Here is a 12,898-nt window from a genome sequence, read left to right on the forward strand (position 1 = left end):
ATCTTCAATCGTTCCTAAAGTCAGATGCCAAAAATGCTAATAGGAGTACTGTGGGGAGTGAATTTCTGATGGTCTCCCCTGGGCGTCCCACTGAGTGGACTGGTCTGAGCTCTCCACCCAAAAGGTCCATGTTGACTCTTCAACCCCGGGAGGAAGGCACAGAGGCATCACTGAACCCCCCATTCATGGTCACTACTTGGGACCAAAGCTGGCTCCGTGACCCTGCCATGGAGAAAGAGTCCAGGCCTCCCCAGGCAGGCAGGGGTGGAAGCAGACACGTCCAGGACTTACGTGTTTCCATAGGGAACAGTAACCCCGGCCACGGGGCCTGTGTCACAGCCCAGGAAGAGGAAGGAGACGTAACAAGCTGTGGACACCAGGTTGACGAGCATAGCCATCCGAATGGCCCCGAGGGCAGAAAGACTGAGCTTCTTCACCAGGAGACCGCCCAAGAAGATGCCCAGGCAGGCACACGGGATTGCCGTCATCCCTGGGAGAGACACAGAGGGGCGGGGACCGTTAGCAGGGGAGGCAGGGCCAGTCCACGCAGACAGATGGCTGTCAGGCCGGGGGGCCGAGCCCTGCACAGGCCAAATTCCCAGTGACCCCACTGCAGTGCCCTCTCCTCCAGGCTGTCTCCAGGTCTCCATGCGGGGCCTTATTTCTGCCGTCTGGGAACTCAACAGAAAACTGGGGGAGACGGACGTGGAAACACTCAGTAATTGGGAGTCCAAATACATACGCCTATCTTGCTAAGTAAAGCATCCTCATGGGAAAGACACGGCTGGCGTGGGAACGACCAAGAGACAGACAGACTGGGAACACGCACGTGCATTTTTGGGAAGTGACCATCATGGGCTCTCTGTGCATTTTTGAGGGGATGTGGGAAAGGGGACTCAAGATCATTTGGGGATTTTCTCCCCTTTCCTCATTAGCCCAGGAGGGCTTCATGGAAGGGTCTGGTGGCTGTTTAAACAAAGGTCCCAGAATTCACCAGCTCATGGAGACAACATTTTAACCTGCTCCCAGACCTCTCGGGAAGGAGCATCTGTCCAATCGATATGTTTTGTAGCTCTTGGTAATTGGCATAAAAATTTCCCCCTCTCTTATAAACAGAGCTATCTGTAAGGCAGCAGGGACCATAAACCTGCTATTTCTGATTCTCAGAGACTCATGGAATTTTAGAAGGACCGAATGATCCTAGGGTTCCAATCTCTCATTTGGCTTTGCTCTGGTCTGATTTGCTTCATCTAAAACTCAGCTTTAAATTACTCTGCATCATTTATCCACCGTGTAGACCGTGCACGGCCAATTTCCCAGTCTAGGCTGTCTCCTCCTTGCCAGTCAACAGACCTCTAGGTCAATCGACTACATCAACCAGCTGTTATGTGCTAAGGGAATGCAAATTAATTTTAATATTAGGGGAAGAAAAACATAATCAGAAAGCCTGAGCTCTGCAAGAAAATAGCATAAGTCACATTTAAATAAAACATATGATATCTCTGTATTTTCTGACGCTCTTGGAATACCTATGCTTGGTTTTCTCCGGTTTTGGTACAGAAATGACCTTCTTGGTCCCCACGTGCCCCTCTCTGCTCACCCCTGGCCCACGGCTCCTCCTTTCTCTCTCTGGAACAAGCCAAACCCATTCAGACCCCCAGGCGTTGCACCTGCTGGTCCTTCTCCTGGGACATCCTTGTACCGTGTCTCTCCTTGGCTGGCCCTGTACCCCCTTTGGAGATGCCTTCCCAGACCACACCAGGAAGAGTGGTCCTATACTCCACCCAGGGGCTCCCCGTCATTCCTCTTTGAGGAATGAGGACTCCAAATGATGAAGACATTTTATTATCTTCACAGCTCTCCCCACTATCTGAAGCTGCCTTATTCATTTTTGGTCTTGTTTCTTGTCCACTCTACCCCTCCTGAAATGCAGCTGCCCCTAGCACAAGAGCCTTTTCCGTCCTGTTCAGTCCAGCATGGTTCCCTGTGCCCAGCACGGAGTGGGCACTCAAGGCTTCTTTTCAGGATGGATGAAATGACGAGCAGCCTGGATCTGCATGCACGAACACTGGTGAAGACCTGCCCATGCCCAGAGAACAGGCCTGTGCTTTGTTTCATTTCCTAGCAGAGACTGTGGGGAGCATCACCTGGTGAGGCCGGTAACTATGGCAATAATAGGCTTTCGGCGCCTTTTCTCCCAACCCATCATCAGGCTGCTCTCTTCCTCCCTGATGCGTGTGCAGCCTTGGCATTCAGTGATGAGAACTTCCCCGAAACTCTGTTCTCATTATGTTAACCTATGCAGATTGAGCCCTTCTTATCTGCACGCATAAAACCACGCATAAATCCATGCCATCAGCACCTAATCATCTGTGTTGCTCTTCTCTGGACTCTGCCCCGTTTGTTGATGACTTCCAGGATGGCCCAGAGCCCTGTGCTGATGCCCCAGGGTGACTGCATGGTCCCCATGCCCTGGGTCTGCAGGAGCTGAGCGCTTTCTGATGCAAGCCTTGCCTGGCACTCCCGGGGTCTGTCTCTGTTCCCTGAATGCCCAGTGACAGCCCCTGTTGCAGCCAACCCTCCAGGGTCCATGCTGATGAGAGCAAGACCCCAAGCAGGACACAGGGAGAGGCCATGCATGCATGTCACCTGCGTGGACTGTTGGACAGACGGACTGACAGATGGGCCAGCAGGTGGCCTCTCTGCATGGCAGGAGAAGGTCCTTCCCTGCCAAGCACTCTGACAGACAGAGTCACTGGGAAAGAAACAGGTGCAAGAAGGAGAGATTGTTTTTTTGACCTTCTGCCCTGAAGACTATTGATTTGTTTGTCGATAGAAACTGTTCTGAAATAGAACACAGCCCCAACGTCGAAGCAAATGTGCAAATGTCATGAGAACGTTAAGAACAGCAGCACAGAAATGTGGAGGCTGCTGGAGGGTGAAACCAGAGACACCCCAGGTATAACTAAGAAGTTATGACTTTAATTATAAAGAGATCCACTTTACCCTCTCTCTGCCAGGCAGGTACCAGAGGGCTGCCTGCACTTTGCTAATACCTCTTAGAAGGGACACTTCACGTAAAAACGGATGGTAAAGCATTATTAGCAAAAAAAAAAAAAAAAATTGGGCTGTGCTAGCCTAGCAGTTCCTAAGGAGACGCTATGATCCAGCCGCATCATCATCATAGTGAGTTTTTTTTTTTTTAATTGAGATACATGATGTCCTGGGAAGTGTACAAAGCTTAAGGGAACAGCCGATGAATCCCTGCATCCGTATACACCCCAATAACCACACTCAGATCAAGCTTAGAACATTTCCAGCAGCCCAGGAAGGTACCCCGGTGGCTGCCCGCCTCCCCCTCCCAGAAAGACAGTTCCCATCATCATGGCCTCTATCACTTCAATTAACTTTTCCTTCTTTAAACTCATATAACTATGTCCTCTTTTGTGCCTGACGTCTTTCAACTCTGTCAGATTCCTCCACGTTGAGGCAGGTATGAAAATGCTTGCTTTCTCATGCTGTGGGGTAGCACTGTATGAACATTCCATAATTTATTTACCCATCCTCCCGTTGACAGATGTCTGGGCTGTATCCAGTTGGGGTCACTATGCGCCAGGCTGCTCTGAACGCAGTTACATATGCGGATCTAAAGGAGTGGACTTAAACATTCGTTTCCGTTGGGTCTATGCCCAGAAGTGGAACGGACGGACCCCAGCGTAAAAATATGCTTTCACAGGCGCTGCCCGAGAGCTGTCCGAAGTGCTCACACCGCTGGGCACTCCCACCTGCTGCGCCCGAGGGCTCCGGTTGCTCCACACCCTCACGAACTCTTGGTGCATCAGTCCAGTGGATTCGCAGTGGAATCTCAGGGTGCCTTTAACATGTGCTTTCCTGATGACTCGTGATAGCTTAGCGCCTTTGCATTTGCTAATTGGCCGTCAGGTGAAGAAACAGGCAGTGTTGAAGGAGGCCATTTCTCTCCGCAGATGATCTTGACCCCCTCCTTACCAGAGAAGGTAATTCATGGGGCTGGAGCTCTCTCTCAAATGCAGGGTCATACCGGCTGTCGTCCCAGTGGCCAGACTCACGCCTCTCTCCTCCTCTGCACTGGCGGGACCTAGGAGCTCTTCTGTCCAGAGCTGTCCACTCACATCCCTCTCTTTCCTGCAAATCCCCTTCGGCCGGCTTTTTTCCCTCCATTAAGCAAAGGGCTCATGTTTCCTAGCAACGCACCATCTCCTCCGCTCCCCCTCCACACCACCCACCTGCCATGGCCCCTCTCCTCTGCTCCACGGCTGAGCTTCAGGAAAGTGTCCTGCAGCCACAGACTACTCCCTCCCACAAGGAGCACAGGCTCCCCACTGCCACATCTCAAACACGGCTCTAACACAGGTTCAAGGACATCCTGGTGGTTGCATCTAATGGAGACGCCATAGCCCTCATCGTGCGTGCACACATGCGCTGCTGCCTGCTTCCTCCTTGGAACCCTCTCTTCCTTGACTCCCGTGACCTGTGGATTTCTTTCTGACTCCCTCTCGGACTCCTGTGTTTCCTCTTCGTTGGGACTTTACTCTTCTTTTCCAATTCACTTCCTTGCTACATAACTTCCACTCCCATGTCCTCCACTGATGCAACCGAACCTCTATTCCCCAGTGGGGTCTCCTCCCTGAGCCCCCATCAGTCCTGGACACCGTGGAGACCCAACATGGGCATCTCATACTCAGCTACTTTAAATACAATCTCATCATCTCCCCCGTGGACCTGATTCTTCTCTGCTGTTTTCAGGTTTCAGAAATGGTGCCACCAGCCGTCGAAGCCAGAAACCTGGGTGTCCTTCTTGACTCTTCCATCTCCCTTGTCGGTCATGAGGCCACTTTCCTAACTCCCCATAAGTAATGCTGCTTCTCATGAGGGCAAATTGGTTTTCCTTACCATGCCACCTCCAAACAGTCGAAGCAGATGCCGTGGTCTCTTACTGAGAAGGATGGTAAAGCCGTGCTTGCGCTTGGAGAGAAGGAGTGCTGTGATCCATTAATTATGTCTGCCATGGGCAGGGGTCAGGAGGAGGGTGTATGGCTTCCAAGTTCTATATTTGCTGACTATGCATTTCATGCTGCCAAGAATACTCTTACTTTTCTTGTGCCTGACCAAAGCTTGCTAACCTTTCAGGATGTATCTCGATTCCCCTTTTCCTTCATCTTATCTTCCCCCAAATTCTGCAGTTCACACCAATCTACTGATCTCCTAGCCTATCATGCTTCTTATGTACCTTTTATATTTTAGCTCTTTCTTATCACATCCCTTCAGCAAATTTTACCGCAAGAATAGACTCTTCTGCACAGAGACTCCAAGAATACTGCTGCTGTCGGAGCAGCAGGGTCTGGGCTCTTTCTCCAGTGGGCCTCGGTACGTTCTTAGAGTGGCACCTGCATGACAGCAGCCCTCTGCCCTCCCGGGGGGCTGGAGGAGCAGACTCACCGAGCAGCTGGTTGGCAGAAGAGGTGGTAAGATTAAACTGCTGCTCCAGGTACTTCCCCAAGAAGGCAGCGAAGCCGGCCACCACGGCGATCTCCATGCAGGCGGCCAGGATGATGCAGGTGAACACGGGGTTTGAGAGCAGGTGCTTGGTGACCTTCGGGATCACTGCAGGGAGACAGAAGCAGGGGGTCACACAGTGCACTTCCGGGCCTCCTGCCCCAGAGTCCCTTCCTGACACACGTCTGCCCATCTCAGTAAACAGCATCGGGAGTCACCCAGCGGCTCAGGCCGAAACCTAGAACATGTAAGTCACCCACAGTGCGAAAACTCTGGCTTTAAAATACATGCAGATATTCTGACAATTATACTGAGAACTACTATAACAGGAGAGACTATCTTGTGCCTTTTCCTAGTTTACTGGAAGCATGAAAATATTTCATAAGCAATGATGAATTATTTCCATCCTCCCCCAAAAAAGAGTTTGGGGTTTGTTTCTCCAAGGAAAAAATAAAATTATATATTACAAATTATGCTATATCAGTATATCTAAGCATGTATATCCAAAGACCCAAGATAAATGTTTAGAACTCTATATGTGTGTTAAGAAAATATATTTATCTTAACAGGCTTCAAGAAAAAACTGGAATTCTAGTGCCTCTATATACACATACACATGCTGAATCAAATCCCACCTCTTCTCACCAGTCTAGGGCCACCTCCTTGGCAAAAGCTTCCATAAGCTCTCATGTGGGGGATTCCCAGAGTGACCCAACTGGGGTCTCGGTTTTCACTCTTGATCTGATCATTCCCAACATGGTAGCCAGTGGGATCAACTCAAGTCAATTTCCTGCTCAAAACTCCCAGATGGCTCGATGGCCCAGGTCTGCCCCTTAGCAATCTGATGGCACTTCCGGCCACGCTCCCTCTCCCTCCAGTCCAGCCTGCCTGCTCCTGCTTTCTTGCCTGACATGGGTCCTCCCCACCTAAGGCTTTGCACCAGGGGCTCTTCCCTCACCTGCCATGCTCTGCCCCCAGATCTTCCCTGCATCACTTCCCTCGTCCTCAGATGGTCTTTTCCCACCACCCAGTCCCACCTTGAAGCAGCTGCTCACCCAGCCTGGTGCCCCAGGCCCGGGCGAGAACTGAGGGTGGGTGGACCATATTAAGTACCACCAGGGCCGGAAAACAGCTCTTGTTGAGGTCATACATTTCGATCATATTTGATTATACTCTATTTTTCTGGAAGTACGTGGTTTCGTAAACCACTTAAGATCCCCCACTTTCACTGATGCTTTAAAAAATGTGAGATTCATTGTGTGTTTTATTTTTTTAATCCTTTGAACGCAATCACACTATTTGGATATTTCCAATGATTAGAATTCTTGGTATCTGGTCTTCCACTAGGTCTCCTCAACTGTGGTATAACGACACATCTTGGCAGTATGCAAAGGGGCTCTGCAGGGACAGAAACCAGGACAACCCTGTGGCTTCGATATTTATGCCATTATTTTCATGTGTACTTACAAAAAACTCAACTGAAATGTAACTGATACATCAAATGTGTGGTTTCATGGCTCTCGTAGCTTAAAATGATGCCAGGTTAAAACAAGAAGATTTAAAGTTATTTAAAGAGAAGTCTTATGTAAATAACGGTACAGGTGGTAAGCAGATAAGGCAAAAAGTGACGTGCCAGGGACTACAGTTAGGGGAAGCCTGTTCTTCCGTAATCATAATGATATGGAATATCTGGCATGTGGTCTACTTTACACCTGTGTAAACAGAAAAGATAAAACGGAGTCCCAGATGGAGCAAGTATTATTCTAAGTCTAGGAAAAACCAGTAGGTACCCATGGTCATACAAAATAAACAGGTGATCAGGGAGTCTAACGCTGCATTCCAAGGTGATGAATTAGCCAGCTGTCCGAAAGAAGAGAGCTCATTACACAGGCTCAGTTCTCATCTCCTAGGAGATGAAACCTCTAAATGGCCCAGCTAATTAGAATAAAATAATAATAGGGGATACATAAGTTTTTAATAATGGTAACAGACAAGCTCAATACATCAAAATGGCAGAACAATGGTCAGCACATGGCAGATACACACAGCTCAAAATTTATCATTTCCATGAAAGATAGCAAGTTTCAAAAATGAAAACCTAACTCCCACACGGGGTGCCTGGGTGGCTCCGTCATTAAGGGTCTGCCTTCTGCTCAGGTTATGATCCCAGGGTCCTGGGATTGAGCCCCACATCAGGCTCCCTGCTCAGCGGGGAGTCTGCTTCCTCCTCTCCCACTCCCCCTGCTTGTGCTCTCTCTCTCTCTGTCAAATAAATAAATAAAATCTTAATAAAAAAAAAAAGAAAACCTAAAGAGAGGGACTTAAAGATCCTCTGATGTGATAAAAGGAACGCAGTTACGGGAATGAACTGAGTCAGGGGACAAGAAGCTCAGAATCACTGTGGGCCGGGCAACCCGATCTTACATCCCAACTAAGTAACGACCAGAGATGTCTGGCCTCTGCTTTTCTGTCATGGTTTCTCACAAAATTTACTGAAGGCAGGTAACTCTTGGATGACATAACCATGTGCAAGCACGCACACACACGTGACACAAAACCCCAGAAACTTTAAATCTATGGTATTCACTCATTTATACTTTTTTTTTTTTTTTTGGCAAATGTGCTGGTCTTTACATGTGTTTTGTTTATTTATTTATTTTTGCAGGGTCTTAAGTGTTTAAGATCATCTGACTTTTTTAGAAATGTCAGTTCAAATAAATGCCCAAAGGTGGTTACACTTAGGGGCGCCTGGGTGGCTCAGTCTGTTAAGTGTTTGCCTGTGGCTCAGGTCCCGATCCCGGGGTCCTGGGATCAAGCCCCGCATTGGGCTCCCTGCTCAGTGGGGAGCCTGTTTCTCCCTCCGCCTGCCACTCCCCCTGCTTGTGCTCTCTTTCTCTGATAAATAAATAAAATCTTAAAAAAAAAATAAATAAAAGTGGTTACACTTAAAAATCTATGTTTAAATGTTGAGAAATTTTCCTTCATTAAATCCACATTATTTTTTAGGAATCGTACAAATATTTAGAGGCCTGTTGACTGTATAATGTTTAAGAACGTGGACAGCTAAAAAAAATACAGGTGATGAATACATTGGGCGTAAACAGAGGGTAATGTGGTTTCTATCTTTTTTAAATTTTTTAAAAAGGTTTTATTCATTTGAGAGAGAGTGAGAACGAGAGTGGGGAGGGTCAGAGGGAGAAGCAGACTCCCCTGCTGAGCAGGGAGCCCGATGTGGGACTCGATTCCAGGACTCCAGGATCATGACCTGAGCCGAAGGCTGTCGCCTAACCAACTGAGCCACCCAGGTGCCCCTGGTTTCCGTCTTTAAACACAAAAGCCCATTGAACGTTAAGACTCCATCATCCTAAATCGTGTTAAAGAGTGAAGGCTGATTTGCTATAGTGTGTGGCACGCTGTGACAGTGTAATGTACCCGTGATAAGGGACTGGCTGTGTCACTCCACACTGTAGAGGGACGGCTATGGATCACATCAGGTGACCACAGCCCCTCCTGGTAATGAGTTCACGTCAAAGCCCTCAGCTGTTAGTGTTTTGGCAGATAAAAACACCGGAGCTCCATCACTGTGCTCTTTTGGAATTAAGATATCTGAACTCTGGAAACACCGCCAACAATCAGTAGGCAGGTTGGGGGCATTCCAGAAACGATCGTCTGCCATACCTTCATCTGTTAGGATGCAGACCATTCAGACGGGGACCCTAGAAAGGCGCACGACAGCCATGCTTGCTCACAAATAAAACCGCATCCTCCAACCGGGAACTTTGGTGCTGTCTGGCTCAGCAGAAATGGTGCCAAGAGGATTTAAGCTTGATCCCATTCCTTGGGTCTCGGCATCTCCCTGTCCTTGGTCATGGCCATCACGATTGATTTGGGGGAAGGGGGGGGCACGTCTCAACAAAGGCAACCCAGGTTAACGGACTGTTTTCATACTTCAGCAGCCGTTCTAATTATTCCAGCGATAATTCCACTTCCCTGGGGAAGATGCTTTGTTGAGACAGGAGAGCCTGCCTGCTTTTGTCTTAATATCTAATGACTAATTTCATGTTGAATTAGATGTGAACATCATTAGTTCTGAGGACCATCTGACTCAAGGCCCAGGGAAGCTGCAGTGGACCTTATTTGCATGAAGAACATTCTTTTTTTCCCTCTATCAGGCCGATTCGCTGCCAGAAATGACAGATTCCTCTGGCGTTCAGCTATTTTGCCCCCAGGTTCTTCCCTTCCTTCCTAGGTTTTATTGCGATGACTTGGAGTCCTCTCCAAAGATTCCTTTTCAAAGGTTGAGCCTTCCCTCCAACGCCCCAATTTGAAAGGGGGTATTAATTAGCTTGAACCTGTGGCTATCCCCGTATTTCAAGCTTTTTCATTCAAATGGGTTGTTAAACCCATAAAATTCTAACCTTCCAAGGAGGAAGCAGCTAATGAGGTGGCCCAGACAAACAGAAACTGATGAACCACGGCCACACCAGGCCACTGAACACCCATGGTTCCCCTTAGCCAATGACTTCCCACCTACTGATTTAGCCTCAGAAGCTGGGAGCTGGGGTCGGAGGCGGGCTGGCTCGCACCATGCGGCCCCACCAGCTGGGGAAGACTTCCCCTCTCATCGGGAGCCCGGTGTGTCACCGGCAGGCTGGCACAAAGTGGCAAAGAGCAGCGGGGGAGAGTTTTTCAGGGAAAACAGGTTTTCCATTGCTGTCTTTGGAAGACCTTCCTGCAGGATTGAGATTTCTTAAAAATGTGTAGGTGCTCCAGGAGGGAGAAAGGCAGGTTTGGAGAAGGTGTGAGAACTGACGTGGACAGAGCGTGACCTGGGTGTCAAGTACCGTTCTGACCACTAACACATCAAACCACATAATCCTCACGACAAACCCGTGATCTTGGGGCTGTTTACAGGCAAGGAAACTGAGGCACAGGGTGGTCCCACGGTTAGGGAAGCACAGCAAAAACTCGAACCGTGCTACCTGCTGCCCCAGAGTGTGCTCAGAAACAGGGTGTTGTTCCGGTTGGGTTCTCAGAAGCTCTGCTCTTGGTCAGAGGACGGAGCCTGCAGAGACCACTCCTGGTAATGCTGAGAAAGAATACAAAAATTCCCACTGGGGCTGGGGAAAATGATTCATGGGTTTAGTTCTTGTTCTTTGGAGGAGGAGAGGTAGGACAGGGAGGGAAACGAGAGAAAGAAAGGCTTGCAGAGCCCAGAGGGGAGGAGTCCTGTGCTGCAAAAAAAGTTTGAGCAAGGTTGTATAAAACGAGGACCTGGTTTAAGAAGCCAGGTCACTGGGACCTGAATTCTTTTTTTTTTTTTTTTAAGATTTTTATTTATTTATTTGACAGAGATAGAGACAGCCAGCGAGAGAGGGAACACAAGCAGGGGGAGTGGGAGAGGGAGAAGCAGGCTCATAGCGGAGGAGCCTGATGTGGGGCTCGATCCCATAACGCCGGGATCACGCCCTGAGCCGAAGGCAGACGCTTAACCGCTGTGCCATCCAGGCGCCCCTGGGACCTGAATTCTATCTTCAAGACTGAGTAGGTCTGGGCCCGGAGCACATGACTCCGTCTCACGGATTGTTGCAAAGATTAAACAAGACCCACGCATGCAGAGCATGTGACCCAGTGCTTCTGGCACCCAGGTAAGATGAGCACGATGATAATTAATCTCATAGAAGCACTTGTTGGCTACGTTAGGGAACGAGCCCTTGAGCTGGGAGGACGTCAGACCTGCTGTAAGAATGCCTGTGTGGGAGCAGACATGGTGAGTAAGCAGAGCTGGGAAGAGACGGGGTAGGTGAGCGGAGCTCCTGGGAGCTGCCGCTGGAGCCACTGGCTTCCCAAGGACAGAGATGACCTCCTGCAGAGGGCTGGAGGGGTCAGGGGGTCAGGGGCACAAGTCATTGTCCATCCCCCCCTTCCCGAGAACTGGAGGTGCCCTGGGAAGTGCTCACCGTGAGGCTTGATTGTATTGCACTTGACTCGGAGATATTTCAGCCCTCAGGCTCTCTACTGAAATTGGCCTTGACCTTTTTTTTTCTTTAATAACATTGTTGTCAATACACTACGGTTAATGCTCCCAAGAAGGGGAGATGAAGCCAGTGTGTGCGACGGCTTGATAATTACGACAGTGACAGCTGATATTTGCAGGACAACCAGCATCAGATGGGCCCCGTATTAAGGGTCCCTCGTGTCATCCCACAGCTATTACAACAGGGACAGTCTTACTGTCGCATTTCAGACACGAGGAGACCAAAGCTTCCTTGAACGGCTGAAAAACCCAGGCTCCCAGAATGCATAACTCAGGTCTGCCTGCACTCGAGAACCCACCGCCCAATCTGCGGGTTTCTGGATGGGGACTTGGATCAACAGAACAGTGTCTTTCTGAACACTAAGTCGTCAGGAAGCGCTTCCCAATGCACAGGAGCCAAGAGCAGAAGAGAGCAGAGAGGCGGAGGGAGCAGGACGGGGTGGGGGGGGTGGGGAGATACATCATAGCCTTCGGGTCACGACCAGAACCAAATGGAAGAGGAAGGAAGTAGTAACAAAGATATGGAAAAACATCACCATGGAGGCACGAGATTAAAGGAAGGTAGGGTGACTCCTAGGAAGCATGACGTTTCCTGGCACGGCACGAATGTCTGGCAGCCACCAAGCTGGTCCCCCCCACCCCTTGCCGGGTACAGCCTGTCATCACTGCACTGACGTGTCCTGGACACCCTCGCCTGGGTCTTCCTGTCTCTCCCACGTGGAGCCACCTGCATGCAGAGCCGTGGGCATGGTGCCCGGCGAGAGCAGAGGCTTCATCGATGTAAGAAGGATTAAAGAATTCAATAAATAAACAAATTGCAGTCTCTGAAGGTAACTGTCACAGTCTCTTAAGAAACATTAACTGTGGAGACAGGGACCAGTTCGTGATCACACCATGGGCCACGTTCCACAGGCTCGTGGGCCACGATCGAAGTGGGAATGCTTTGCGAATGTGGCCATTTCCCCTGCTGATTCTAGAGGTATCTGCATCGTTCCCCTGGAGAGCGGTGGGGAAAAGCCTGGGTGGGAAGGGAAGCCTGTGGTGCCGGGAAGCATCTGGAAGGGAGTGTCTACCGTGCACTGGCCCCAGACCGGCTCCCTCGGGCTCCCTGTGATCTTGTTGCTGCAGATAAGACCGTCCCCCAGTCTCTGTTCTGGGCTGTCGAGGGACCCAGGGGAGCTCCCTGGCACCCTCTCGTTGCCAGCTGTGAGACAAATCTTCGGGAACAGGCTGAAGGTGACATGTCCCTCACAGAGAGAAGGTCATGGTTCGAGGGAACAAACCAGAAGCCATCAGCACAGGAAACGAGCGTTTACACCGAAAGCC

The 12,898-nt window shown here is 49.7% G+C and overlaps 1 protein-coding gene across 4 annotated transcripts in view; it reads right to left on the minus strand.

Annotated features, from left to right (window-relative positions):
• Positions 1-12,898, minus strand: part of SLCO3A1 (solute carrier organic anion transporter family member 3A1) — a 295,971-nt gene that overhangs the window by 45,511 nt on the left and 237,562 nt on the right. For all 4 annotated transcript variants that reach the window (XM_057303634.1, XM_026510418.4, XM_057303633.1 and 1 more), the window contains exons 5-6: positions 5,479-5,643; positions 292-490 (exon numbers count right to left, since the gene is read on the minus strand). In XM_057303634.1, coding sequence (XP_057159617.1) covers positions 292-490; positions 5,479-5,643 — 364 coding nt within the window. The remainder of the gene's footprint in view (positions 1-291; positions 491-5,478; positions 5,644-12,898) is intronic.

This window comes from Ursus arctos, unplaced genomic scaffold (genome assembly GCF_023065955.2).
Source record: "Ursus arctos isolate Adak ecotype North America unplaced genomic scaffold, UrsArc2.0 scaffold_28, whole genome shotgun sequence".
NCBI lineage: Eukaryota > Metazoa > Chordata > Mammalia > Carnivora > Ursidae > Ursus > Ursus arctos.